This window comes from Dysidea avara, chromosome 9 (assembly GCF_963678975.1).
Source record: "Dysidea avara chromosome 9, odDysAvar1.4, whole genome shotgun sequence".
Lineage (NCBI taxonomy): Eukaryota > Metazoa > Porifera > Demospongiae > Dictyoceratida > Dysideidae > Dysidea > Dysidea avara.
Window position 1 is genome coordinate 22733102 of NC_089280.1, and position 26103 is coordinate 22759204.

General features: G+C 38.1%; 1 protein-coding gene and 1 pseudogene across 1 annotated transcript; one reads left to right on the forward strand and one right to left on the reverse strand.

Annotated features, from left to right (window-relative positions):
• Positions 1-4732: 4732 nt before the first annotated feature.
• On the reverse strand, positions 4733-11848 carry LOC136267166 (uncharacterized). The gene is made up of 4 exons (XM_066062257.1): positions 11709-11848; positions 9711-9760; positions 6221-9649; positions 4733-6150 (listed from the first exon to the last, which is right to left on the reverse strand). Exon 3 carries the CDS (start codon positions 9638-9640, stop codon positions 6890-6892), a length of 2751 nt encoding a protein of 916 aa, XP_065918329.1. The 5' UTR covers positions 9641-9649; positions 9711-9760; positions 11709-11848; the 3' UTR covers positions 4733-6150; positions 6221-6889.
• Positions 11849-19067: 7219 nt separating this feature from the next.
• On the forward strand, positions 19068-24339 carry LOC136267597 (uncharacterized; annotated as a pseudogene).
• The last annotated feature ends 1764 nt before the right edge of the window (positions 24340-26103 follow it).

Here is a 26103-nt window from a genome sequence, read left to right on the forward strand (position 1 = left end):
TGTATTATATATATAATTTGTACATTTACTGATAAAATCAGAAATATTTAAAGTACATCTGCTTCATCTTTTCTTCTTCCTGTGGTAAAGAAAAAAAAGACAGGTTAAAAAAGTCCCAAAGCCGGCCGGTGGTATACAAATACAAAAAGAAATGAAATCTAATCCAAAACAGCCAAGCTGTAAAAAAAACAGTGCAGCCCTCAAAAAGGCTATGGTGAAAAAAGATGTGAAATCCAAGGTGGCGGCCAAGAAATGGCTGTGATGGTAGGTTAATGGTAAAAATTTTAATAACGGCAATTTAGGTGAATTTTTTGCTAAGACCAAGTCTTAGCAACCAAATTAACTCCAGTTGTAAGCATTTCTCACCGAGCTACAATCATTCCTTCATGGGTTAAGACCGCTTCATAGGCATTTCTTGCTAGGCCATTTGTGAATACAGCTATCGTAAGTGCTGCGAGTTATATATTTAATAGTTATACCACAGCTGTGAGGGATTTGCTGATATATACACCCAAAGCCCGAGGGCTAAAGGTGTATAATATCAGCAAATCCCAAGCAGCTATGGTATAAGTGATATATATCACTTGGGGCACACTCACCTATAGTATGTTCACGTTGAGCTGAATCCTCAAAAACATTTAATAACTCATGGATGCAATTACACACGATCTTGAAATTTGGTAGTACTGCTTGACCCACTAAAATTATTTCAAAATCTTGTTCCAATGTTTGCCATAATATTTACAGCCAATCAAAATTTTCACAATACATTTCCTATGGGGAAGCCATATAAGTACAGTGTCGATTACAGCCCTTTCCCAAACTTTTAATGGGGCAAAACCGTACGTGTCTGTTGTTAACACCTTTGCTGTTATCAATAATCATCTGGTTGGCTAAAATGTTAACTCTGTTGAGAAAAAATCCACTTTTAATTTTTAGCTGTTTTTCTTCTTTTTTTCAGGATTCAGCTCATCGTGAACATACTATAATAGGTGAAAGAACCACCGAGAACTCATTCCATTTGTTTTATACAGTAGCATCTGAAGATCGATCGTAGTTTTAACAGCATGGGCTAATTATTATTTTTTCAGTAGTCACATATTACTATTGATATGCATACAAATAATGACATAATAATTAGTCATGTAATGGGGAAAGCCCGGTCTCTGCTTATACCAACAAGGTGGGTTAATAGCCATCAAAACATTATCCATACATTAAAACGTCATTAATACGTTACTATGCTTCAACATGCAATGTTAGAAATCTTGCGATTGTGGGATGGAGTTCATATTGTTATCATTTTTTGTACCAAGTTGAGCCAACTAACTTCGTTATTGGAACAGTAAGTAAGTTATTAAGTTAAGTACTTAGGACTGTAAGTTACTAATCTATTTCAACGTAGTAGTGTTCCGTGGTCTGTTCAAAGGCTGATATGCGGTGGGTAGAAATACCTATCCACGATCTCCCAAACAATTATTTTGTGCTTTCGTTATCCTTTAGTAACAACTAACTATTCTATCTTAGCAAATATAATCAGCTTAGCAACCACTACAAAAATGAGTCCCACAATACAAAGCTCTATGTCGCTCATTATAACGAGTCAAAGCACATCGTTTCTTTGAACTGGCTGGGTATCAAATTCATGGGCAAACCGCTTTCCCATGATATTGCTCGGGCAATATCTTGATATTACCTGGCCAATATGCGAGTTAAACACTGAGCGGTGCCTTTGAATGCCCATGCTAAAGTGGTTATATATATTATGAACTCTTGGTAAAGTGTGTGTGTGTGTGTGGTGTGGTGTGGTGTGGTGTGGTGTGGTGTGGTGTGGTGTGGTGTGGTGTGTGGGTGGGTGGGTGGGTGGGTGGGTGGGTGCGTGTGTGTACCTGGAAACAATCACCAAACCAAGTTGGCACATGTCAGTTAACTCCATTAGATTTCCTTCTAATCAAATCAACTCCAGAATAAATTGTTTCTGACTTTCTACACCAGGTTTTCAAAAGAATGAAGTATGTACATGCATAATGGCCACAGAAAAAGTCAAAAGTCCCTCAATAACACCTCTTAACCCTTTAAATAACTTATAACATACCCAAACACTCGTGTGTTCTGGTATATTGAAATTAAATGAACACTTGTCAGATCAGTTTTACAATGGTGACTAACTTTCTGGAATCAGCTACATCATCATCATTCAGTAGCACTTGCAATTGTATTATTACATTTTAATATATCAAACTTCAAAAATACTTTCTGGAGTCTCTGTGGATATTTAAGTTACCTGCTTTTGTTAATGGTACAAGTCAAGCTTCTTTAGATTGGTACCTAGTAAATAGTTCAGTTTAATCCTACAAAGTTGTTATGTTACAAACCAGCACTGTTGTATTGATAATAGCCTGACACCTCTCAACTCTGTCATCCACCACAAATTTAGTTTTTAGGGTTGTATAGCTAAACACATTATAATTAGTTATGACCTCTATTGTAATCTAACAGGCAGCATTTTAATAATCACAGAATGTAAATTTTAAGCAATCAAAGCTTTCAAAGAATTATAAAATATTGACTATTTTGAAAATTTTAAAATAATTCATGTTAAGCAATGTGGTACTCTTACAATGAACTGTATAATGCTGAGATCACTATATATTTAGTGCCATCATGTTTTATAACTTGTACAATTGCTACAGTGCTTACTATAGTGCTATAGTGGAATAATTATTATTCTTAGGCTCTCAAGTCTCTCTTAATTAGCTTATCTTCTCCAATTAATGGTACAGATATTTACTGTGATGCTACATATGTGTTTATCTCCAGCTTTTCATTCTGAAATTATTTGTTGGAAAAAAATTCAACATTGATAACATGCTAACCAATGAGATTAAGTTCACAGTGTCTTCCACTAAGGTTTGGACATCTCCCATCAGCAACTGTACACCTATAATATATATATTGATGTGTTATTTCACCATTATTTACTAATTGTTTAGCTGCTCCCAGGATACACATAGCAGCTTCATACCTCATGTAATGGGTGGTGTTCAGGTGAGCCTACAACATCACCCATCGACATGGTACAGCCTCCTGCATACATGGTACCAGTCCTTCCCCTGGGAAAGATTTGAATCATAGTACCCCACAGGTAACTCATTCAGTGGCAAAGAGTGGTACACATGTAGTGATCGAGCGTGGTATGCAATGATACAGAGTGGTACACAATGACACAGAGTGGTACACAGTGATATGGAGTGGTACAGAATGGAATGGTACACAGTGATACAGTTACATTGTACACAGTGATATGTTAAAGTGGTATGTACACGGTAATACTTACAGTGTAGTATAGTGGTCAGTAACACACACACACACACACACACACACACACACACACACACACACACACACACACACACACACACACACACACACACACACACACACACACACACACACACACACAAGAAACACACACACAACATACACACACACACACACACACCAGTGATATACAGTGACACGTGGTACACAGTGACACACCAGTGACATAGAATGGTTAGTGAAATATACAAAGTGGTACACTGTGATGTGTACACACTCAAAGACCTTGTTTTTGTATTTGCACATTAAGAAAAAGCCATGTAGTCCTATACAACTATACAACATTAGTTTCTATGCAATCAATGGCAGTACAAACATTAGCTGGGGCACAGGCCCTTGCTACCCAGAAATTCTATACTTGATCAATGCACGTGTCTAAATTTTCCTTCTACTTGTAAATTGCATTTGAAGTTTACATGGTGCTCATACAACTAAAGTCCTGTGACAACACTACACTAGAGTATAATCCAGATTCTATACATATTGGGAGAGGTATTGCTATCCCCTAGTAAAAAATATACAAATTGTAAATCAATTCAGCTGCAGCTAGTTTCCACACTGTTAACTGTGGATTATATACATCTTACAACCAGACTGCTGTGCCCTCTGAATATAGCTTTAAAGTTGTATTACCACTGCTGGAGACTGATGATTTTGTGAAGTGTCCCACAATATATATCTATACATAGTCTTATTCAATAAAGTTCAGTTGAAATTGTTACAAAATTCAATCTCAGAAAATAAAGTTTCCTATTTAATTACTGTGTAAGACAGCCATATGGCTGATACAACACAGGGGGTACAGCTGCACAAATATACACAATACATTGGTGGAGGTATGGAGCATGTTACACAAGCTCAGCATGCTTCATTCACTCATCCAGTTCTTAGTTCCAGTAAGCACCTCCTCATATGAAATCCTGGATCTGCCCTGATTGTTCCTGTTAGAAAAACCCCCTTGGCCACACTCCACAGTGTAATCTACATAGACAATAGTAGGGCTGGGGCTATAGTATGGACAAGCTGCACGAGCCCTGAGAAAACAACTGAAAAGATAAACAAATCTTTTTTTCTCAAGAGAAATAACATTTCAGCCAACCACATATGATTAGTGGTGACAGTAAAGGTGTCAAGAGGTTATTCTGTTCTGTTTTGTGAATGCTATATGTGTCATTTGGCCCCATTACAAGTTCAGGAAAGGGACATAACAGACTGTGTATTGTCATGATTTCTCCATAGAAAATGTATGGTAAAATTTTGATTGGTCATAAATATTGTGTCAGACATTTGAATGAAATATTTTAGCTGGTCAAGCAGTACTTACAAATGAGCCAAATTTCAAAAACTTGTGCAGTTCCATCCTTGAGTTATATAAATGTTTTTGAGGGTTCAGCTCAGCATATATTGGAGAAAATGTGCCTTTTGTATAGCTTTTCCTGGTTTACTTTACTCAAAGATTTTCTCTTAGGTTCCTAGGCTAAGGGTAAACACGCTTATAAGGGCTGGTAAACATGCTTACAGGCTCTGCCTTCTACGTTCGCCTTCCAGTTCCTAACTGGTAAAGTTGATAATAAATACATTAACATTTCTTTAAGTGAATAATACTCACTTAAGGGAATTGTAGCTATCCAGGTCCTGTTATTCTTAGCACCAGTAGTGTTTTAAAGTACTTCAACAAAAATTTTATTCATACAATCTATTGTGTCTATAGTACAATAAGATGTATTGTTAACTCTCACAGTTTCTTATTGAAAGATTGAAAGTGAGTATGCATAGCTATCCATGTTTGTAATTGTAATATATTGTTTTGGTTTCATAGTGCATAAACAACTAACATTAGTGATGCATTCCAGATGATATCCAGTGCACAGTAGCCAAAATGACAGTAGCAACTAAAGGACCACCTACAAACAGGAGTATTCTCCTCAGTGTGCTGCTCTCCAGAGCAAATCCAATCAAAGTTGTTGTCAAGCAGTAGAGGATGCCCCCAACAAGAAATGCCTTGACCAAGTTGGACACTGCTAGCCAAATATCAGTCACATCATAGTCACCATGTTTGGGTCTCAGTAGTAGTTCTATCAACAGCAACAAGCCAATCAATGAGACAGTACAAAACACTATTAGTGCATTTGCTATGAGCACACCAGTTGAAAGAAGTGGCCAGTAGACAAAGGCAATGAGGAAGAAGATGGTATGAAAGACAAGCAACTGCACCAACACAAAAACATTCCACAAGGCAAATCTTTGTACAAGTTTAGGCGAATTTCCAAATAGACATCCACCAGTAGAAAACCACATGCACTTTGGAATTCTAATATCATCTTTCAATGGCACAAAGAACACTGTCACTAACTCAACAATTGGCATCACTATCAGGTAGAATGTGGTTGCAGTAAATCCTGTTACACATGCTGGCAACACGACTACCATAAAGTTTATCAGGATGATGACCACATTAAGAGCAATGCTGGTCAGTGCCAGGCCCCATAGCACAGCATAGTATAGTGGTGAGGCTTGTATGCTATCATAAATGCAAGGGTACAATTTTCTGGCTGTGATTACAATAAGTGGAATAAAGAATAGTGTCCCAATAGTGTTTATAACATATATTGAGTATCTGATGACAAAATAAACTGCCAACAGTGGTTCCCGGTGCAAAGTTGATGATTCCCTGTTGTATTTAATATACGTGAATAATTTTTTGGTAGCATATCCTTTAAGCTCTGGCTGAGTAAAACTGTCATTCTTACCAGTGGCTAAAGCTTTAAGCTACACAAAAAGAAAGAAATACAAACCCTAACAGTAGTCAAGTGCATATACACTAATGTGTATTACATACCCTTGCTGTTAGCTTTAACAAATGATTGTAAGTCACGTTGTGGCATATGTCATCAACTTCTAAAGTAACTGTACTTGTTAGGTTAGTTCTGACTTGTGGGAACAACATGTTAACAGTGTATGCAAGTATTTGTAAATCTCTTGGACTGTACAGTACAAAGATGGCACAGTCTGTCCACATCCAGTGACAAAATGATGTGACATCATTGGATGATGGCTGATAACAGTGTTCTTCAAATTCATGAGCAAAATAGTACAACCTGGATTCAGCTATCTTACTGTAGGAACATACAACTGGTGTTCCCTGTGAACTGTAATAAAAATAGTTGACAATTGCAAAATTTGTGCTTTTCCCATTGACAGGGAAGAAAACATCTTGCAACTTCTCAATGTTTTCTTCATTACTTAGAAACTTCTTTTCTATCTCTGTGTACTTTAATACACAGGCATCACCACACTGATAGTTCAAGCTTAGCAATACCACCACCAGCCCTAGTAGTAAAGTCATCACGCTACAGTTAATAATGTAAAATGTCTGTGATTGCAACTATGTATATATAATGTAAGAACAACTTGCAGTTGTGTATAGGTATTGAAGTTGAAAAGTAGAAACTAAATAGATTTGTTATAGTTCAATGTAACGGTGCATTCTATTATACTATGCATGATACTACAGTAGTGATTGCTTCTGGTATGGGGCACTGTATAGATTCATTATCTGCTTTAATGTTGGTATTTTGGACTTTTCAATTTCTTTCTTCTTTACCCTGAAATGCTTGTTTACATGTTGACAGTTGTGTGTTATATGTCTCAACATCTTACGATTCTTTGGATTCTTTTCTACTTCACTAGTTTCCACTGCCTGGTGTTTAACTGCCTGACTGGGAAAACCCTCTTCCTTCTGGTCTTGCAAGATTTCTTGAAGCACTTTTGGTTCTGCAGCCAACTCTATAGCATTTTTGCATATATCATGAGCAATACTAAGGATGACTAGATCACTGGCATCTATGGATAGACTGTTGGGAATCACAAAGTTACCTAGCGTATCTTTATTTTCATACAGCTGCAGTTTTCTTTGTAAAGGTAGACTAGCTAGCAGAGCTAAAAACGCTTGGCCATAGTGACTCTCTAGTGGAATGTAGGAGAGAGGAAGAGTAGCAATGTTGCTAGTTGTATCCATCCCATCTATGAGGATGAAATTACTAACAGAAGACAAAGGCATCACATAAGTAATGACACTACTTGTGGAATACTCAACTTCTCCAGTGACAGAGGCTGGGCTGGATGACCTGTCTGAAACACTTGTAATCACCAATGATTTACTCTTCCTCTTTGATTTCTTTTCATCTGTTGGCAGCTCTTCTAGATCAGTCAGTTCCAAGATCTTCTGCTTGATGGCATGTTTGGTTGAAGGCTCACAGGAAGGAGGTACCATTACAGCAATATTGATGTGAGTATTGGGGAGTGCATCGTCCTCATTTTTTCCTTGTAAGTATCTTACCAGTTCTTTGTTTGGTAGCTGGTCCACATCACTGCATGGATACAGGAGGAGTTTGCGTACTGACTGGTTCACTGTACTCATCTTTATCATATTAAAGAGATTATCTTCCTTTGGATTCCATGTGCACACTGACAAATTCAAGTTCTTGAAGAGATGCTGCCAGAAAGTGTACTCCAGATCTTTCATTGCTTTTGTCACCATAATGACATCTGCATTGGGGTAAAATATGTTGTTCAGAGGTGCTACACACACAGTGTTGAAATTGTACTCAATCAACTTCTTTCTAAAGTACAAAGATGCTTGCCATATGCATTGATCAAATACTTCTGCTTCCTTCTCCATTTTTATTGCCAAATGTATGGTCAATGTTTCTTTAGGTTTAATTTCCTTCACTTCTACTCTAAAGCTATCTTTCTGTGTGTGATTGAAATCAATAGAATATGGGACACCGTCTGTATCCCAGACTGGAGTGGCTGGCAAAAGGCGAGCATCAAGATGGAGACTTAGCTCAACAGTAACTTTACCATCACTGCCGTAGATGCGGTTGGAAACATTTTTAATTGTGATCTCAAAGACACCAAGTTCTCCTGGCAACAAAGTAGGTGGTGATTTAAGCTCCATCAGTTTTATTGGGTACTCCACCTGCATCTTCTGCTGCATTGTAAAAAGCTTCTTCTTGGCACTATTGGGTAGGAAGATCACTGGAGAAAAATCAGCTTCTGAGCTAAATGGACCTGGTTCATTTGGTGTGGGATGATCAAAAATACGTCCATATAGCCTATCAGGAACTTCGTAGGTACCTCCAGCTTCAAGAGCAGGCAAAGAAAGGGAGATATTTTCAAATCTCACCAGTGGATTGGAAGAAATAGATAAAGTTATTCCAGATGGCAATGGCTCTTCTCCAGCATTTTTTATGTTTATGTTAAAAACTTCTATGCATTCATTTGGTTTAAATACACCATCAACATCCCAACCCACTATTTTCATACTGGTCAACTTCAACTTGTAATCTTCAGGATTCCCACTACTATCAGTAGCAGTTAGGGCATCACCACTGGGTGATTCCTCTTGAGGAAAAGGTGACGGTGTCCTAATTTCTGTCATGCTGGTCTTAGCTACATGATCAATGTAGAAAACCTTTTGTGAAGCAGAGTCCCAGAGTGCTTGGTAACCGGACTTGTAACCAATTTCCAAGCCATAGCCGATGCTGATTGGAGTAAACACTGGAGGGCCATGTGGAGGTAGGTAGGTGTCATTCCATGGTCTCCTCACATCTTTGTCAAAGCTATTAAAATCCTCCGTGTCTAACACTTCACCACTTGCATACCTGATGATTGCTTCAGGGAGGGTCATTCCTTCAGGTAGGTAATATTCTGGTGGTAGCTTAGAAAGGAATTCATGATAGGTTGGTGGTTTTTCAAGAATCAATCTTTTTGCAACTATTTCTTCTTCTGGTTGCAAGGAAATTGTATCGAAAGACTTATACCTGGCAAGCAGTTGTTCTTTGGGATTGTAAGAGTTGTAATACAAGTTAGGCATTGATGGCGAATCTATGATGTCTCCCAGTGTTCGATCATCAGCCAGCAGGTCAGTTGATGATGAAGTAGCTCCTCCCAGAGCTGCCATAAACTTACGCATGTCAGCTATATTGTTAGCTCGGTATGTGGTTATCCTCTTCCTGTTTTTTGCATTCAAAATGTGAAATGCAAAAAAGTTGTTACTTTTGGGGTTCTTGCTAACTGGAACTACCAGGATATCAGCATTGTTCCTTGAAAATGTGTGCTTCACTGTGGTTTTGCCATCTGAGTTCACCTTCACGAATTCTATTCTTTCATTTCTGAGGACAATCTTGTAGTAGGTCAGTTTATGCCACAGGTGCAGTATGTTGGACGAACGCTGCAGGTAACCCTCACAAGACATCTTTAGTTTCTATACAAATGAATGCAAACATATAAATAAGCATGGTGGCATGTAAAAGTAACTGATTTACCTTACTGCAATATGGTTGGTTGTTAGATGGTGGTTCATAAATTGTGCAACCTATAAGGGATCAACAAAAAGTATCAGTAGCAGAGTGATCTAGCTAAATATGCCAAGATGTTTTTTAGGGATGCATAACAACATTATAGACTGTCAGCTAAACACTTACAAAGTAGAAGCTAAGGATCCAAGTTTGATTGATTGATTGATTGATTTATTATTATCCTATTGGTAATTGGCACGAGCCGTTCTTCCTTACCAGAGCTAAAACACATACATACAGCACAAATAGATGCAAAAACAAAACTATACACACATAGCACTAATTACTAACACACATCGTTACTTAAATACATAGATTTAACACATTCAACAAGTTCAGGATTAGTCATTCAGGTCGAGCATAATATACTGGATTTTTGAACACTGCTCAAAATTATAATAGGCTATTTTCAAAGCATAATTGGCTCAAGCCTAATTGCAGGAGGAAATGGTATCTTACAAGTAACATTATTCCACCAAGTGCTAGCACTAGATCATATACTTCATAGTGCTTGCTTGATAGATGATAATTAGATAGGTTGGCAAAGTGGTCACTACAATGTGTAGAGTATGAGTGCTGGCGGCCAAAGTTATGACATTGTTAAAAACTTTTGCCCTCATATGTGTAGAATTCAGTTTGTAAACACTTTATCATGTCATACATTTGTGTAACAGATTCCTCAAAATGCTAGCCAATATGCATGAGTAATGTTGTGCAAACTGCTAGGAATTTCAAGAAAACAAATATTCAAATAATAATACTTTGAACTAAGTGCTGCTTACTAAAACTTCTGGGTATCACATGTATGCAAACTTGAAAGTATGAAATGTATCAATCTGCATGTCTGAAGGTTTTGTTGTGGTGCATTTTAATCACAACATGGCTTCCTACAAAGTATTTTGATTGAGTCACATGATATCTTGTAAACAGTTTCAGTTTCAACACTGAATTCTATTAAGTATAATAGCAACAAATTCAGTAGCTATATAGAGTGGTTGGAACCTGTTAATCAGGACACTTGAAAAAGAAGATACCTGTACACGTGGTATAAAACTATGCTTCGATACATGAAGCGTGACCTTGACAATCAGGACACCTTGATGATCATGACATCTTGGATAATCAGGACACTTTTGGTTGGTCCCATAATACACATGTAGCTGCAGGTTCCAATATACGTAGTCATATACCAAGTAAAATGTGCCAGGCTATAGCTATATAGCAAGCAGATATATTCATCAAAGGGTAGTTACTCAGTATAGCTATATATCTGTTAAATTTGAAAGATGGCTCTGAAGTTCTATTCTAACAATGTGTGGCTTGGTAGTTACATTAATAACGCACTATACATTCTTGTAAATTTTACAATCATCAACCTACACTTATTACTTATGTCGTGCTATAATCTGTAGATGTTCCATGTTACCTTTTTCCTGTCCCGACAAAAAAGGAAAAAAGTGACCTGGGATCGAGACTAATAGCTACTAGATATTTATCAATGCACGTCAAACAGATCAGATTAGATTATCAATTTCTGTTAGTGGGAAAAGCTAAGGGTTACACAAAAGGCAACCATGCTTCCCCCTTACTGTGACATAGAATGGACATATAGTTAGTAAGTCACAAACAATCACCCATAGGCATAGCTAAATATCCATACAACATGCAGAAATATGACAACAACAAGTTAACTACAAGAAATTATATAACTGTAGCTAGTGATAATCTACGTAGCTACATCCGGCACAAAGCAAGGTACTCGGAAAAAACTGACCATGTCCAAGTCAGTCACAATAGCTAAACAGAAAACGGTGAAGTATACCAACCAAAAAGCTTAGCTACGTATTTGTAGGATTTCTAAAGATACACAGAGCTTCAAAGAAAGGAAGTATTTATGAAAATGAATATTGATCTGCAATGATCCAGATACACTCTATGCTGTCTAAAAGTGAGCTAGCTACGTACGTATTCACACCAATCAATGACGCGTTTCTATGCCCAGGCCAGTTGTTCTCGAAGTCCTTTTGCCCAGTTCTCAATTGTGTAGTGAATCAGATATACACGTCGTCTTTCTGCGGAGCATCTTCCACGCGTTCACGTTCACCACTGAGTCTCTTCATGAATGTGTGATCACGTGCCCAGCATATAGTTATATAGTCGTGCCTAGTCTCGTGCCCAGCATATAGCTAGATAGTCGGGCTCGCGCTAATGCGCAAAACACCCACATCAATGCGCGAGCCCGGCTGGGCACGAGCTAGATGCATAAGGCCATCATTATTAAATTTCTTGTTTCCTGTCACCGCCCGCATCAATTTCTAGGTAGCCACACCAAGTTTTAATTATTTGATTATATACGTAGATCACGTGAATGCACTATTTCATGATAAGTACTAATAAGAAAAGAAAAAGAAGGAGGGCACCGAGTAACTAAGCTTTATGATAAATGCATTAGCTGTGCATATAAACATAGTAGAAGGATAGAAGTCCCTTCACTTTTGTTCCACAGGCTGCATAGGTGTACAAACCTGGTAGCCTTCATGATCCAGATACTCTAATAGAGCAGTCAGAAACTGAAAGAACAAGAGTCAAGTGTAAAATTAATAATCGCATCAGTTTTTGTTCCATTGGGTGACGGGAAACAAGCAATATAATAATAATAGCCTAATGCATGCATTAAGCACAAAAATTGTGCTTGCATGCGAGATCCTCTAAATTCTATACTTTAATGGAGCCAAGATCTAGGATTTCCCAAGTGGGGTGCTAAGCTAGCTAGTGGCATCTATAGTGGGGGCAAAAAATGTGACAACTGGTTGATACAGCTAGTATAGTGCAGTGTGAGAAGTACACTCAGTGAGACACTCACTGACACCTTATTTATTTTAAATAAGTAAACTAGTAGGGGGTCAGGGGCATGCCCTTGATTTAGCTTTCTGAGATTGAATTCGGCAATAATATTGACTGAACCTTATTGAATAAGCACTGTGAGCCACTTTAACTAAGTGTCATTTCTACAGTGGTAACGTTATCTCTGCAGTGATAACTAGCTTTCATATAAAGGGACAGCGCAAATTCTGCAGTATGGTTCAAACTTGAAGTTCAATTGGTCTAGGAGTTTATGTTTCTTCTTTATAGTTTAAAGAATTTTAATGATGGGTGTTCTATTAGAGTTAGTTGACTGTTTTATTGGAGTATTTCAATGTTTAGTAGGTTTTTAGCAGTTTTACCCCTTTGATCCCCTCTTGTTAATCCCTAGAAGAGATTAGCTCACTTTTTCCATGTTTTCATTGTCCATATATGCTTTAGATGTATTGTTCATGGTCTATAAAAAGAAAACACTCTACAATATAAGTAGTGGATACTGTTAAAATAGTTGAATGTCACTGCTGACAGCTGCTAAAATGTACAATTATGTTCAGTATTTGCCACAGTATTCATTACTTATTTTTTACAGTGAACAGATTTTGTATGAGACATACTGTGCTACAGAAGATTCTAAGACACTGTGAGTAAAAGAAAAGATACTGTGCATGTAGAGTATAGAGAATTATGAATATGATTGTAGTGATTAATAGCCACGCACATCCATAATTAGCTAAGTCACCATCATACACAAGTTTTCATTTATTTAATTTCAAGCTCAAGTATTTACCTCATCTGCATGTAGCTAACTGCAAAATTAGACATGCTTATGTGCACTTCACTGCGTGCTTTGTGTGTGTGTGTGTGTGTGTGTGTGTGTGTGTGTGTGTGTGTGTGTGTGTGTGTGTGTGTGTGTGTGTGTGTGTGTGTGTGTGTGTGTGTGTGTGTGTGTGTGTGTGTGTGAGTGACTGGCTCTGGGAAAACTGGTCTTATTTCCCATGAAAGCAGATTTGATTTTCACCAAGAGCACAAAGCTACGTGAATAAACTATCAAACTAATTTCATTACCAAAATCACTAGACTTGAATGATCTGCTTTTACTGGCTGCCTTTCCCAAGCACAGCGGTGATGTGTACAAGCATTCTAGGGCTCTAATGGAGCCTAGGGATGGCTGTATGTGGCTGTACAGCCCTGTGGTGTTGTGCTGTAAAAAAAGTCCTTTCATTTTAGCCAGTTCTGATACCTGAATGGCCCATAACTTGGCTTAATTCATCTCTATGCCTTCCTCTTTAATTTTTTTAAACAGTCTCTTGCCCTCCTCCAGCTCCCGCTTTTAACCCCTTTTAGAACTCACCTGATAGCTTTAAAACTATCTGAAATGGTGGGAAAATTAGCTGTTGGCTACTTGTACAGGGGATTCTCTGGAAGGGAAAAACTGGTGTAAAGCGTGTGAATATTTGGTACACATAGCTTCAACCATTGGTGAGCTACAACACACTGGATACTATAAACTAGCAGTGATACTTTTAAATAGGCGATCACTGGTTTTCCCAGACTATGTCAGATATAAATATATATATTATATGCGAAGTTACTACATGGTATATGGGGTAGCAGTTACATGTTGCTGTATGTGTGAGAATGTGATAGCTATAGGTAAGAAATTTAATAATTTTACCAAAATGATAGCAAATCTGCAAGGTGTTCATGATTGACAATGTCATTATCAACATAGCCTGGTTGCATGCGCACTATTTTGTAACTTCCACAAGTAAACAGTTTTCTCTGAGACATTTTTACCTTAAGGGTAGCATCAAGAGTTTCATTCAACATCTTCAGGTGGTCTTGTGAATGATAAAGATAAATATGGAGTGTCAGTAGATTAGGAGAGTTCATTACAAGTACAGCAACACTTTCACTGGTCACTGATGCTACACACAACAGTACATGTACCAGTCCACCATGAACTGATATTGTATTCATAAAATTTCCTGAAAGTTCAGCATTGATAAACTGTATACACAGCTGTTGTAAATGACAACTACTTGCTGACAATAGATCTAAAGATTTCTCATTAACATGGAAAGTAGTAATAAAATATCTAAGTTTCTTGCAACTAGAAAATATGTTCTGCATAAAAGTCATGGAGTGATTGTGAGCATTAATTATCAAATGTTGAAGTGAAGGTAAATGAGACAACAGTAACATACTGTTGTCAACGTAACGTGATGAGCATTTGTGACAGCAAGCCATTGTTTCTAGTGCTTGTAGATTAACACATTTCTGAAACAAACTTATCAACTTTAACCTTTTCTTGTTGCTTTTTGTAGATGGTAACAAAATACAGAGATCTAATGCTAGATGGGTTAACTTAATATCACTCAATATTTCCCACAATTGCATCTGATCCTCCACATCTTTCAAACATATATTCATCAAGTTTAGTCCATGTAGGTAATGACAGGAATTAGCAATAACATGCAGACCATGTAGACTTTTAAGACTACCACTGTACTGCAAATTAAGTCGTTGAAGGTTTGGACATACAATAGAGAAATGCTCCAAATGGTCTGAATATAACTGACAGAATGTAAAATCAAGTTCAACTACAGAATTAAGGTTTGTAACATTGCAATTTAAGTATTTGTAATCAATATCATATGGAAATTTTATAGATGAAACACCTCGGTATTCTATTTTACTACCATGGAGACCATCAAGTAATAGTAATAAGTCCTCGTGATCATTATTTGCCATAATTGGCTGTGCTAAAGTACTAGCACTAACATAAGGAAGACAAGAAGTTTGACCAAATTCTAATTGAAATACTGGAAAAGTAGGAACAAGATTCATCGGCATTCTAAAATGGTTATAAATTTTGAGATACCCAGTGTGACCAGCAGGAGAATCAGAGTTGCACTTTTTCCATTCTCTGTAAAGTGAATTTTCTAAACTGTGGTCGCCCATTGTGTGTGATCCCATTTTCACAATGTTTATTCTTTGAGGAACAAACTGTTTCAACGCAGACCAGTAATGTAGCCACGAATATAGATTCCATGAGCCTATAACTGAGTTACCTGAAACAGAATTCTGTAATCTGATTGTCAGTTCCTTTAAGGTGACATGCACACCAATTTTTATGAGCAGTTGCATGATATCTAAACTACCCCATTTAAGATCCAATTTCTGCAAATGTTTCATGTTTTTCATTATGAATCCTACATGATTAGGTAATAACTTGGTTGTTGGCAAGCTAAGCTCTACCACATTACTACAATACGGTGCTAAATTTACTAGGTATGGCATCACGTGATGTGGAAAAGCTAGTCGCATGATATGTTCACCACACGCCTTCAACACATTAGTCACACAGCCTTCGTCAGAAGTGTGGTAGTAAGGCCACACAAACTCCCTCCACAGTGACGGTGTTTCGATGACACTTCGTAGTCTCCTTGAAACGCATCTCAACTTTGCTCTATCACGAGTTGTCGATATAAACGATATTATATGGACCAATAATTCTGTTGGAAGAGCTAAAAGAGTAATCGGTTGTTCTTCATCTTGTTCTTCACTCCGGTACTCGTCTACGATGGAGGTTGGGCTTCGCTTCGGGATATGCAGCAATCCAAGAAATTCATACAAGCGTGCACACACGTAATCCATAGAGTGAGTCTAAGTCTAGCTAGCAGATTTCGTGGCCCATACTCCCATCAAATCCTCCCTCGAGTTCTCTGCCGTAAGCGCTTGCGCCATAACTTGTGCTTCATAAGCGCCTGCATAATAATGGACAGCTCATTCCTATATTCCCCGAATATCATAAACATATTTGCGTGAAAAACCATAGCTACATTTTGGCACATTGAATAATACCCTTTCTACAATAAAGCACTGCTACCTTACTTTGTGTCAAAATTTTGTTCTGTGATATAGCTAGCCGGCTGCTATAGGGCTAGAGAAAGCAATTCAAAAGGGGTCAGGCTAAGGGGTAGGCAGTGAAATTCTGAGCATTTGTTGTGTGACTGCTAGGGGCATGCTCCCCCAAAAAAATTTCCAAATTGCATGAAATCTGAGACTATTTTCAGCTGTAAATTACTAACACTTGTGTTAGCATGTAGTTAGGCCTACATCATATACTCACTTAGTTTCTTACATTATACAGTTGTGACACATGTAAATACAGTATTGTTCCCTTTTGTTATAGCCATACACATGCAGCATGAGTCTAACATTTGAAACTGATAGCTATAGCCAGCTATATAACTTGCTTCGTTATATCATTAAAATTGAATTGTTATATAGCTAGCTATCAGGAGTCCCAGTGTTGGTTCACTGAGTAGGCATGACTGTGCTAGCATGGCAGCTGAAGGCTTTGCTTTTGTGCTCTGTGTGTGTGCGTGTGTTTGTGTGTGTGAAAAGGGTGACTTGTGATATAGCTCCTGTGGAACAAAGTGACTTGTCTGTAGCTTACTTGGTGAGCGGTAAAGTGGTAATGTAGCTGAATTCACTATTAGTAGCTAGATTTATACTGTAGCTGAACTCTTTACAGAGAGACTTGTAATGTACGTAGCTGAACTCTCTATAAATAACTTTTTTGTAGCTAAACTCCTCTAGAGGTTTCAGGACTTATTATGTCTACAACTTTCTACACTCTTTACCTCTTAGTGGTGTTGGTCATACTGTAACTTTGGATTCCTTGGCCTCACTTCATGAGACCTGTACAGCCCTCCTGTAGGTTACTAGCCACTCCCTAGGTTACTAGCCACTCCCTAGGTTACTAGCTACTCCCTAGGTTACTAGCCACTCCCTAGGAGGATTTGCCTGCACAAGACTCGAGTGGTTGAGTGGTGCACAGGCATCCCAGTGCTGGTTCATTGAAGGACGATAGCTATGTTTCACATGGAATTGCTTTTGTGTGTGTGTATGTATATAATATTATGTGTGTACGTGTATAGTAGCACAAGACAGAGCTACTGATAAGCCATCAGAACAGATTGTCATATCTAGATCCCAATATTATCCAAGGCTTTTTCACCCTGTTCCACCCAGCCTAAATTCATAACTTTTAACTGGTTACTCAGCATCCTTTAGCTAGATAGTTTGGCAGCTTCTATGGGAGTTGGGGTGATCTTTGGACAGGCAAGCCTATGATTCTACAGCATACACTGTATCATTTGTCTGTACCCATTATTAGGCTATATGAGCACTTTTGGTTCCATTTACCCACCACTGAATTGTGGGTAGGGATGGAAATAAACTGGGAGAGGGTCATGTAGTGGTAAAAATTTTTGGGGAGGGCTACATATGGGCAGTAAAATTAATGGGGGTGGGCCATTAATCTGACATGATGGGTTAATGATTGCAGGTAAACCCTAAGGAAGGTTATGTTACAGCCATCTTCCCCCGGAGCAATGGAGAAGAAAGCTACAGGATAAAGGTAGATGCTGCCAAGCAAAAAGCTATCTCAGACAAGTAAACATGATGTATTATGATGCAATGATCATGTGGTCCATATAAGACAGCAATGGAAAAGATGCAGAAGGAATAGGCTCAGAATCCATCACTGGGTAATTCCAAACAGATACAGCAGTCATTAGAATAGAATCATGCAAAGCTGGATGTCTTGAATACTGAGCTTCACAAGTTTAAGGTGTGTGTAGAGGGGGTTTAAATGAGGCATGTTGGTGATTATGATAGCAAATGGTGAAATCCTTAACTCCGTTTTGATTAGAGCATTTCTGGAATGGTAATAGTTATCTGGTGTCCAGGAAGGTGGTAAGGACCTCACCAGGCAAACATTTAAAAGTGAAATGACTTCAAAAAAGCTCTTGACATAAAAGCATTAGGGCTCAAACGAATAGCCGATTATTCGTATTAATATTCGTTGGCATAGTATTCGAATAATAAAATTAACCCCCGAATATTCGCACATGATTGTTATACAATGGCACGTGATTAGCTGTAAGCAATTAAGGAAGCGGAGACTATGCCATTGAATGGAAAGAATGGTGTTGAAGAAGCGAACAGTAGAAATAGCATTAGGCAGCCACTAATTGGTGAAGATGTACTAATGCTGTGGCAGATCGCCGTAAGCACAAGACTTCATATGGATTCATGGTTTACTCCAGATACTTCTACTTTGTTATAAACACTTTCCATCACAATATCGCTGCGGTAATCCTTTCAGAAAGGGCACTATGCTACCCTTTTCTTCTCAGTAGAGCAGCTCAGGTATTTCCGGCCACCATGTGTTATCGGACGCGATATTTCCTAGATGGGTGATGAAGATTAATTGTTTATAACAGCATTATGATGGTCTATCACTATAAACTCCATTCTGAAAATATAAGAGCATTTGGTTATATTGCATAGTTGTAGTGACCTTCGAAAGACAGTGTCCCAAAACATCAATACTCGGATGATCGCATGAGCGTTCGGACGGCCTGTCTCCACAGCTTTTCAAGCACTTCACAAACTAATGTGTGATGGTGGTTAGTAGAGCATACCTTCAGCTGTCCAACACTACAAGCATATTGCAATTACTCCTGTTAGAATTAGAGAAATAGCCTGACTTCCTGACTTGGTAACGTGATCAAACGTCGGACTCCCACGCGGAAGTTTGTTTTCGGACGCATGCGCAATTCACCTAACAATCGAAATTCAGGAAAGGTGTACCTATGTTGTTCGCCGACAGAGTGCACAGAGCGAAGAACAAGGCCGTATCATCAACAGAAGGAGTCGTTTCGACGGGTGGGGACACCAGAAAACGCCCTGTTTACAAACAGTGGACCGAAGCGCAGATGAGTCAAGCTTTACATGCAGTAATTACATCCGAGATGAGTATTAGGAGTGCTTCACTACAATTTTCAGTTCCCAAATCAACTCTGGGTGACAGAGTCAGTGGGATTGTACAGCCTGGAGCTGTGAGTGGTCCTCCAACGTAGCTATTTGTCGTTAGCCGAAGAACACGAGCTCGTGACATTCCTGCTACGTTCTTCATATGCCCGGTTCAGATTAGAGATTATTGCTTTGGTTCAGCGAATAGTAGACAGCAAAGGAATGGACCGCACCATTACCCACGGGTGGTGGGACTCGTTCAGGAAACGGCATCCACAAGTTGTGCTGCGTGCACCAGTGTCTGTATCCCATGTAAGGAGCAAAGCGACGGATCCTGAAGTTATCATGAGATACTTCGACTTGTTAGAGGTACTTTTATTATTTTGCTTACACAGATTTATCCTTGTTTTTTTGGTCTTAGGAGACCATAAAGGAAAACAAACTGTGTGGTAAGCCTGGAAAGATATTTAACATGGACGAGTCTGGGATGCCACTGGATCCTAAGCCCCCTAAGCTTGCTTGTGAAAAGGGTGGTCGTGCTTGTGCTATCAGTTCTGGAGATAAATCACAAATTACAGTTGTAGCCTGTGTGAGTGCAGCAGGCTTTTCTTTACCACCAATGGTAATATGGGATCGTAAATCGTTATCTCCTGACCTTGTAGTTGGAGAAGTTCCTGGTACTATCTATGGTCTGTCATCTAAAGGATGGATTGATCATGAATTATTTGATGTTTGGTTCAATAACCATTTTTTACGATACGCACCGTCTGTAAGACCACTTCTGCTGATGCTGGATGGCCACTCCTCTCATTATTGTCCAGAGACAATAAAACTAGCCGGGCAGCAAAGGAGAAAATTATCCTTTTTGCTTTGCCTCCCAATACAACCCACTTGTCACAGCCCTTAGATAAGGGATGTTTTAGTTCATTAAAAGAGTCGTGGAAAGTAGTCTGTCATGAGTTTATGATTGGTAATCCAGGAAGAGTCGTAACGCGATACCAGTTTTCTCAACTGTTCAGTAAGGCATGGATGCGAAGCATGACTATTTCTAATGTTGTATCAGGCTTTCGGATGACAGGGATATATCCTACAGATCGGCAGGCGTTGCTGAAATTAATTCCTGATTCGTCTGATACACTAGAGGAAAGTGGGCTGGCTTTTGTTCCTTTGATTTGTCCATCGCCAAGATGTCGTGCCTGCAAGTCATTGGAAAGTACAGAGAGTGTAAGACCGGAAAGCCAACAAATATTTGAAGAACAGGAAGAAAAGCTCTTTCAGAAATGGTATGAAGCCAACTCTAATGTTACAGAGAATGAAAGATATAATGCCTGACTTGAAAAATATCATCCTGAGTATGTGTGGATGAAACCACTTTGTTCTACTGGAGTTCAGCAATTTCTGTCTGTTCCTGAGGCACCTCATAAGATCCCTACAGTTAACCCTAAGAGTTGTGGAAGAGTGCTGACCAGCCAAGAGAATATGGACATGCTAACAAAAAAGGCCGAGGAAAAAAGAGACAGAAATCGAGAAGCAAAGAAGAAAACAAGAAAGAGAAGCCAAGTGATTAGAAAAGCAAGCCGAGAAGGAGGGTATGTACATTTATCAAAGTATCCACTGTAATCACACATATATAAAGCTTGCACAAGTTTGTTTAGTTGTATGCATGCCTCATTATATATACATTGCATGGAGCACATACTGTGCAAATCATCTTCGTGGATTATTTTTTGTAGCTAAAGAGTGTGGTAAAGTAACTAGTGGAGTTAAGACTAAGAAAACACCAGTTACACAATCAGGTACATACTGTGGTTCATGTTGTAAACTTTCTCTAAAGAGGAATTCTACTTATGTAGCCTCTCATAATGAATTAGAAAATTGTAAGTTTACTAGAACTGAGGTAGCCTTGTATAAAAGACGTCTTGAGGAAGGATACGATTTTAAAACTGATGACAAATACAATGCTTGGCTTAAGCTTCAAGGTATATACATTAAGAGTGTGTTTGTAGTTGTTTAAAAGGTGTAGTATACATGTAAGCATGCTTTATTGTACTTGTCATCAAACTAGGTCCTAATCTAGAAAATCAAGAACCTCAAAAGAAACGTGCAAAGGAAGCTGGGTGCAGGAGCACTAGTTCCTCCATACAGAGAAGCATGACAGTCCAGCAAAAGAGGTATGGGTCAATATTATACATTTATATATAGCATACAGTGAAAGCTTACTTAGCAGTCACTACTTAACAAGACCACTTGTTATAGTGGCCACCTCTAACACAATAAGGCCACTTCATTATTAAGGACAACAATTTTGTTCTCATACATAAGTGACTCTATATCACTGTGAGATTTTAGTGTAATTGTAAACTGAGAATGTAACATACTGAACTTGCATTTACTGATACTGTGTATATTGTCATGTAGCAAGACTGGATTGCCATTGCCTAAAAGTCCTGTTGGAGCCAAATATTGCCTTTGCAAAAAAGTGAGTTACATTGTTGTTGACAAAATACCACTGTTAGTCTAAATTCATGTAGTGCAGTACAGTGAATGGACACACCTGGTGAATGCATGGATATGCCCAGTATAATTGAATTTTATGCCTGTTTACAAACTTGAAAGGAATGTACCATATAGGTAGTACCAATGGTTGTGTATAGTCTAACCAGACTACAAGGCACCAGGTGTGGTTAACTAGGTATGTTAATAGCTTACTTGATTGTTACAGTAGGGCCACCTCTTTAATAAGACCAATGACCTCAGATCCTATGTATTAAATTTACTAACTGTATAGTTTTCTGTTGCTTAAGATTGCATATCAAGAAATTTGCGGACATTTGCTATACTTTTGTTCATGGCAAAAAATGTCAGTTGGAACAGGAATGTCCAATACATTTTGATTGAAAACCATGAAAAATTAAATTAATTATTGTGTACCGCCTACATTGAGTCTGTTTAGTAACTTTCCAAATTTGACAGGTGTAGAGCAACTCTCTGTGAGTACAATGATGCCAGAACAAGTCCAATTCTGGCTTGTCAAAATGGCCTAAACCATTTTAACAAGCCAGAAATTAGGTGTAGCAAATTTTCCCATACATTTTGTATTGGGAGTTTTGGGGGCATGTAATAAAAAGTGTAATAACCCACAACACGTGATAGATACTTCAGATTCCAAAGCAGATTTGGAAAGAGCAGTGAATAGCGATTAAGATGAGCTATAGCAGAAGGAAAGCAGTGGAAATTTAAGCTTGTCATTTTAAGGTTGAAAATCACTTATTGTATGGCGAATTGAATGGTGGATATTTGGAAAGGAATGCTCTGAGCTATTTCGATGTCTTGAGACAGCCATTAACCTTCACTACATATTGTAATAAGTGTTACAATGAAACAAATTTTAAAGCATTGTGAATTAGTTCTGCAGGTTAGTTTGTGAAAATTCCAATGTTCCTTGATTAAGCAAAATAATGTCTATGCTATGTAGCAAACTTCTTCATATGTTTACCTGTGCATTTTAAATAAGATAATTGCAAGCACTGGTACAGCAGGCTAGCACTATTATGTTGAATTATTTTGCTCCATTATTATGCACGCATTAATTTTGCCTTCATATATTTTATAGGAATCATTTGGCAGGATGATTGCTTGTGATAATCAACATGTAAGTATGCAGTGAACCTCATGCAGAGTCTATAATAAGGTCCCCCTCTCTAAATTGGTCAGGCTAAAGAGTGGTAGAGTAGTGCAGTACCGCTCTATTTCGCTTAAAATTACTTTGACATAGTAAAAGGAATGTGTAAATCAACAAACTGATTTTGATATGATATAAATTAACAGCGTTGTCGCTCACTCTATTTTGCTGGGGAGAAAACTGTTGGTTGCCATAAAATCTGGGATTTACACCATATGATATTTGTGACCTAATTTTAGAAAACCGTCGATATCAGCACATTTTTCAAAAATTGTTTTATTGGTGTCTTTGTTGTCTATAGTGACAGGAATGGATTGGCAAAGTTTCAGCTTCATAAGTTGAGTAGTGGGGGAAATATAGCTCTAGACAGTGAGATGAGCAAATAAATTGGTACATACAGAAGCCATCAAGAAAATAATCTACAGGCTTACATAAACCACCATAACTTACTGATACAACGGCATGCAGAGTTGATTCTTGGCTCATTGTGTTCACCATGTATTTGTGAATCCACCAGGGTATAGGTTTTGCCCAAGGTGTAGGCTTCTGCGTTTGAGAAGGAGGGTGCATTCACTCAAGAAAGATTGTCAGTAAATTCTTTCATCACAACAACGTAAACAAGCATCTGTAACTCAGAACCCCATCGGTGTATGGAGATGAAATAAGGATTTTCGAACCCCCTATTAACATGATGATGCCCAGGATTTATCCACTGGTGTGTTAATTCACTGACCAGTGAGGTAATAAAAACTTGCATTTTTTTCTGAAGCTTGCATTTTACCCATTGTTTTTAATGCATTTTGCTTCAAAAGTACTGTGCGTAGATCGATGGTTTTTCGAAATTCAGTCACATTTTTGTATGAAATTGTCATGAAGTATTAGCCCCAAAGTTGTCCAAAATAAACAGTTAGGCGTTTAACTATCATGGTTATGTGTAATGTCATTGCTTTGTGTCCTGTGTAGTGTTCCACTGAGTGGTACCATTTCAAGTGTGTGGGACTGACTGCAAAACCAAAAGGACAATGGTAACCAGCTCATAAATGTATGTGTGTCCATTTACTAATGAGTTGATTTAGGTATTGTCCTTCGTGTCGATTGCCTGGAAAGTAATAGCTACTGGAAACAGTCACCTTGTTATGATTTAGTATATGTGTTAAATTAACATGCTGTCTTTTGTGCATGTATAGCTATGTAATCAGTCATTCTCTAAGAAAATATTCAACCTGACTTTGTGTCAAGTATATATATAGCTAACTTAATTGTATTTACAAGTGCGGCAAGATGGCTTCTTTCGCGCGCATCCGAAAATACCTTTAAGCGTGGGAGTCCGACTTTTGATCACGTTACCGAGCGAGGAAATTATGTCATATTTCCGTTCTAGTGTGTACAATAACGATACACTTCTAGTGTGGGGTAGCTGAAGGTTAGCTCTGCTAGCCGCCATCACGCATTAGTTTGTGAAGTGCTTGGCAAGCTGTGGAGACAGGCCGTCCGAACGCTCATGCGATCATCCGAGTATTGATGTTTTTGGACACCGTCTTTCGAAGGTCACTGCAACCACGTAATATAACCAAATCCCCTCATATTTTCAGAATGGAGTTTATAGTGATAGGCCATCATAATGCTGTTATAAACAATTGATCCTCATCGCCCATCTAGGAAATATCGCGTCCGATAATACATGGTGGTCGGAAATACCTGAGCTGCTCTAAGTTATTCATACGAAGCCACAAACTTGTTTGTGGTTCTTTATAGGTTTCTTGGTAGTGGCCACCTTAATTACTGGATTGCATTCATAGCAATGAAACCTTACACCGAATATTCGAGTATTCGGACAATAGTTGAGTAAATATTCGAATACAGAAAGCTACTATTCGTTTGAGCCTTAAAAAGCATATATACTGTGATGGCCACACATTTAGTTAACACACATATACTTCCACACTTTACAGTACTAAATTTTGAGTTGTTTTGTGTAGAGAGATTCAGTTTTGTTTTAGTTTATAAACCAGAACTTCAGACTACAAAATTAATCATCATCAATTTTACTTTTTCTTAGGTTTAGAAAAATTAAAAGTACATCCGGAATGCTTCGTGAGTGCTTTTGATCTCTAACGTCACATGAAAATCCCTTGTTGTTCCAGATGTGTACATTAACATACAGTGGATCCTCAGTTATCCAAACACCTTCGGACCAGGAGTCTGAAAAGTCCATTTCTCTGAAATTGTGTATAAATAATCTTAAAATAGCATGAAGAACATTGAACATTGGTTATTATTCAACTACCCTAATAGAACAGTCACTAAGAAGTCATTTTTATAGTTGGTTAAGAGAGGTCCAGAAAACTGAAGTCCCACTGTATGTAAAGTATCAGCTGCCACATTTTTTAGGCTAGAGAAAGTGAAAGTCTAGTTGCTGAATGAATGGTGTAGTTGTTGGTGACATGTTTTTTGTACTCTTGGTTATAGGAAAGAACTTACCTTGTTAGCCATGTTTTAACAAAGGGTTAACTACTAGTTTACAATGATAACTAATGCAGTGAAGTCTCTACATTTAAATGGAAACTTTAAGACCATAAATTTATTGGCCATTATTGCTGGTTTTTTTCATTCATAGGTAAAATGCATCAAGCCAGACCATTTTTCTTTTTATGGGGGTTTCTTTGTCTCAATTTTGAAAGTTTAGTACTGCAATGCTAAACAGCACAAACAGAAAACACACCTCAATTTGTAGATGTCTATCCAGAAAACAAACTACATGTGCTAAATAAAATGTAATGACTTATCTAATGTATTTGTCTACTGAATTGATACTTAGTTTCATGCAATGGCAAGTCTGTCAAATGTAAATTTGTCCTATGTCCTCTTGTGTATATTGGGAGAAGAATATTTTGGGATGATGGAAACAGGCCCACATAATGCACATACGTAATATACCTTCCGGACTAGAGGAAGGAATATTGAGTTGAAGTTAATGGATCATCA

Excerpts from the sequence above, each read along its gene's own strand:
- LOC136267166 (XM_066062257.1), bottom strand. The coding sequence starts at position 9,640 with ATGTCTTGTGAGGGTTACCTGCAGCGTTCGTCCAACATACTGCACCTG.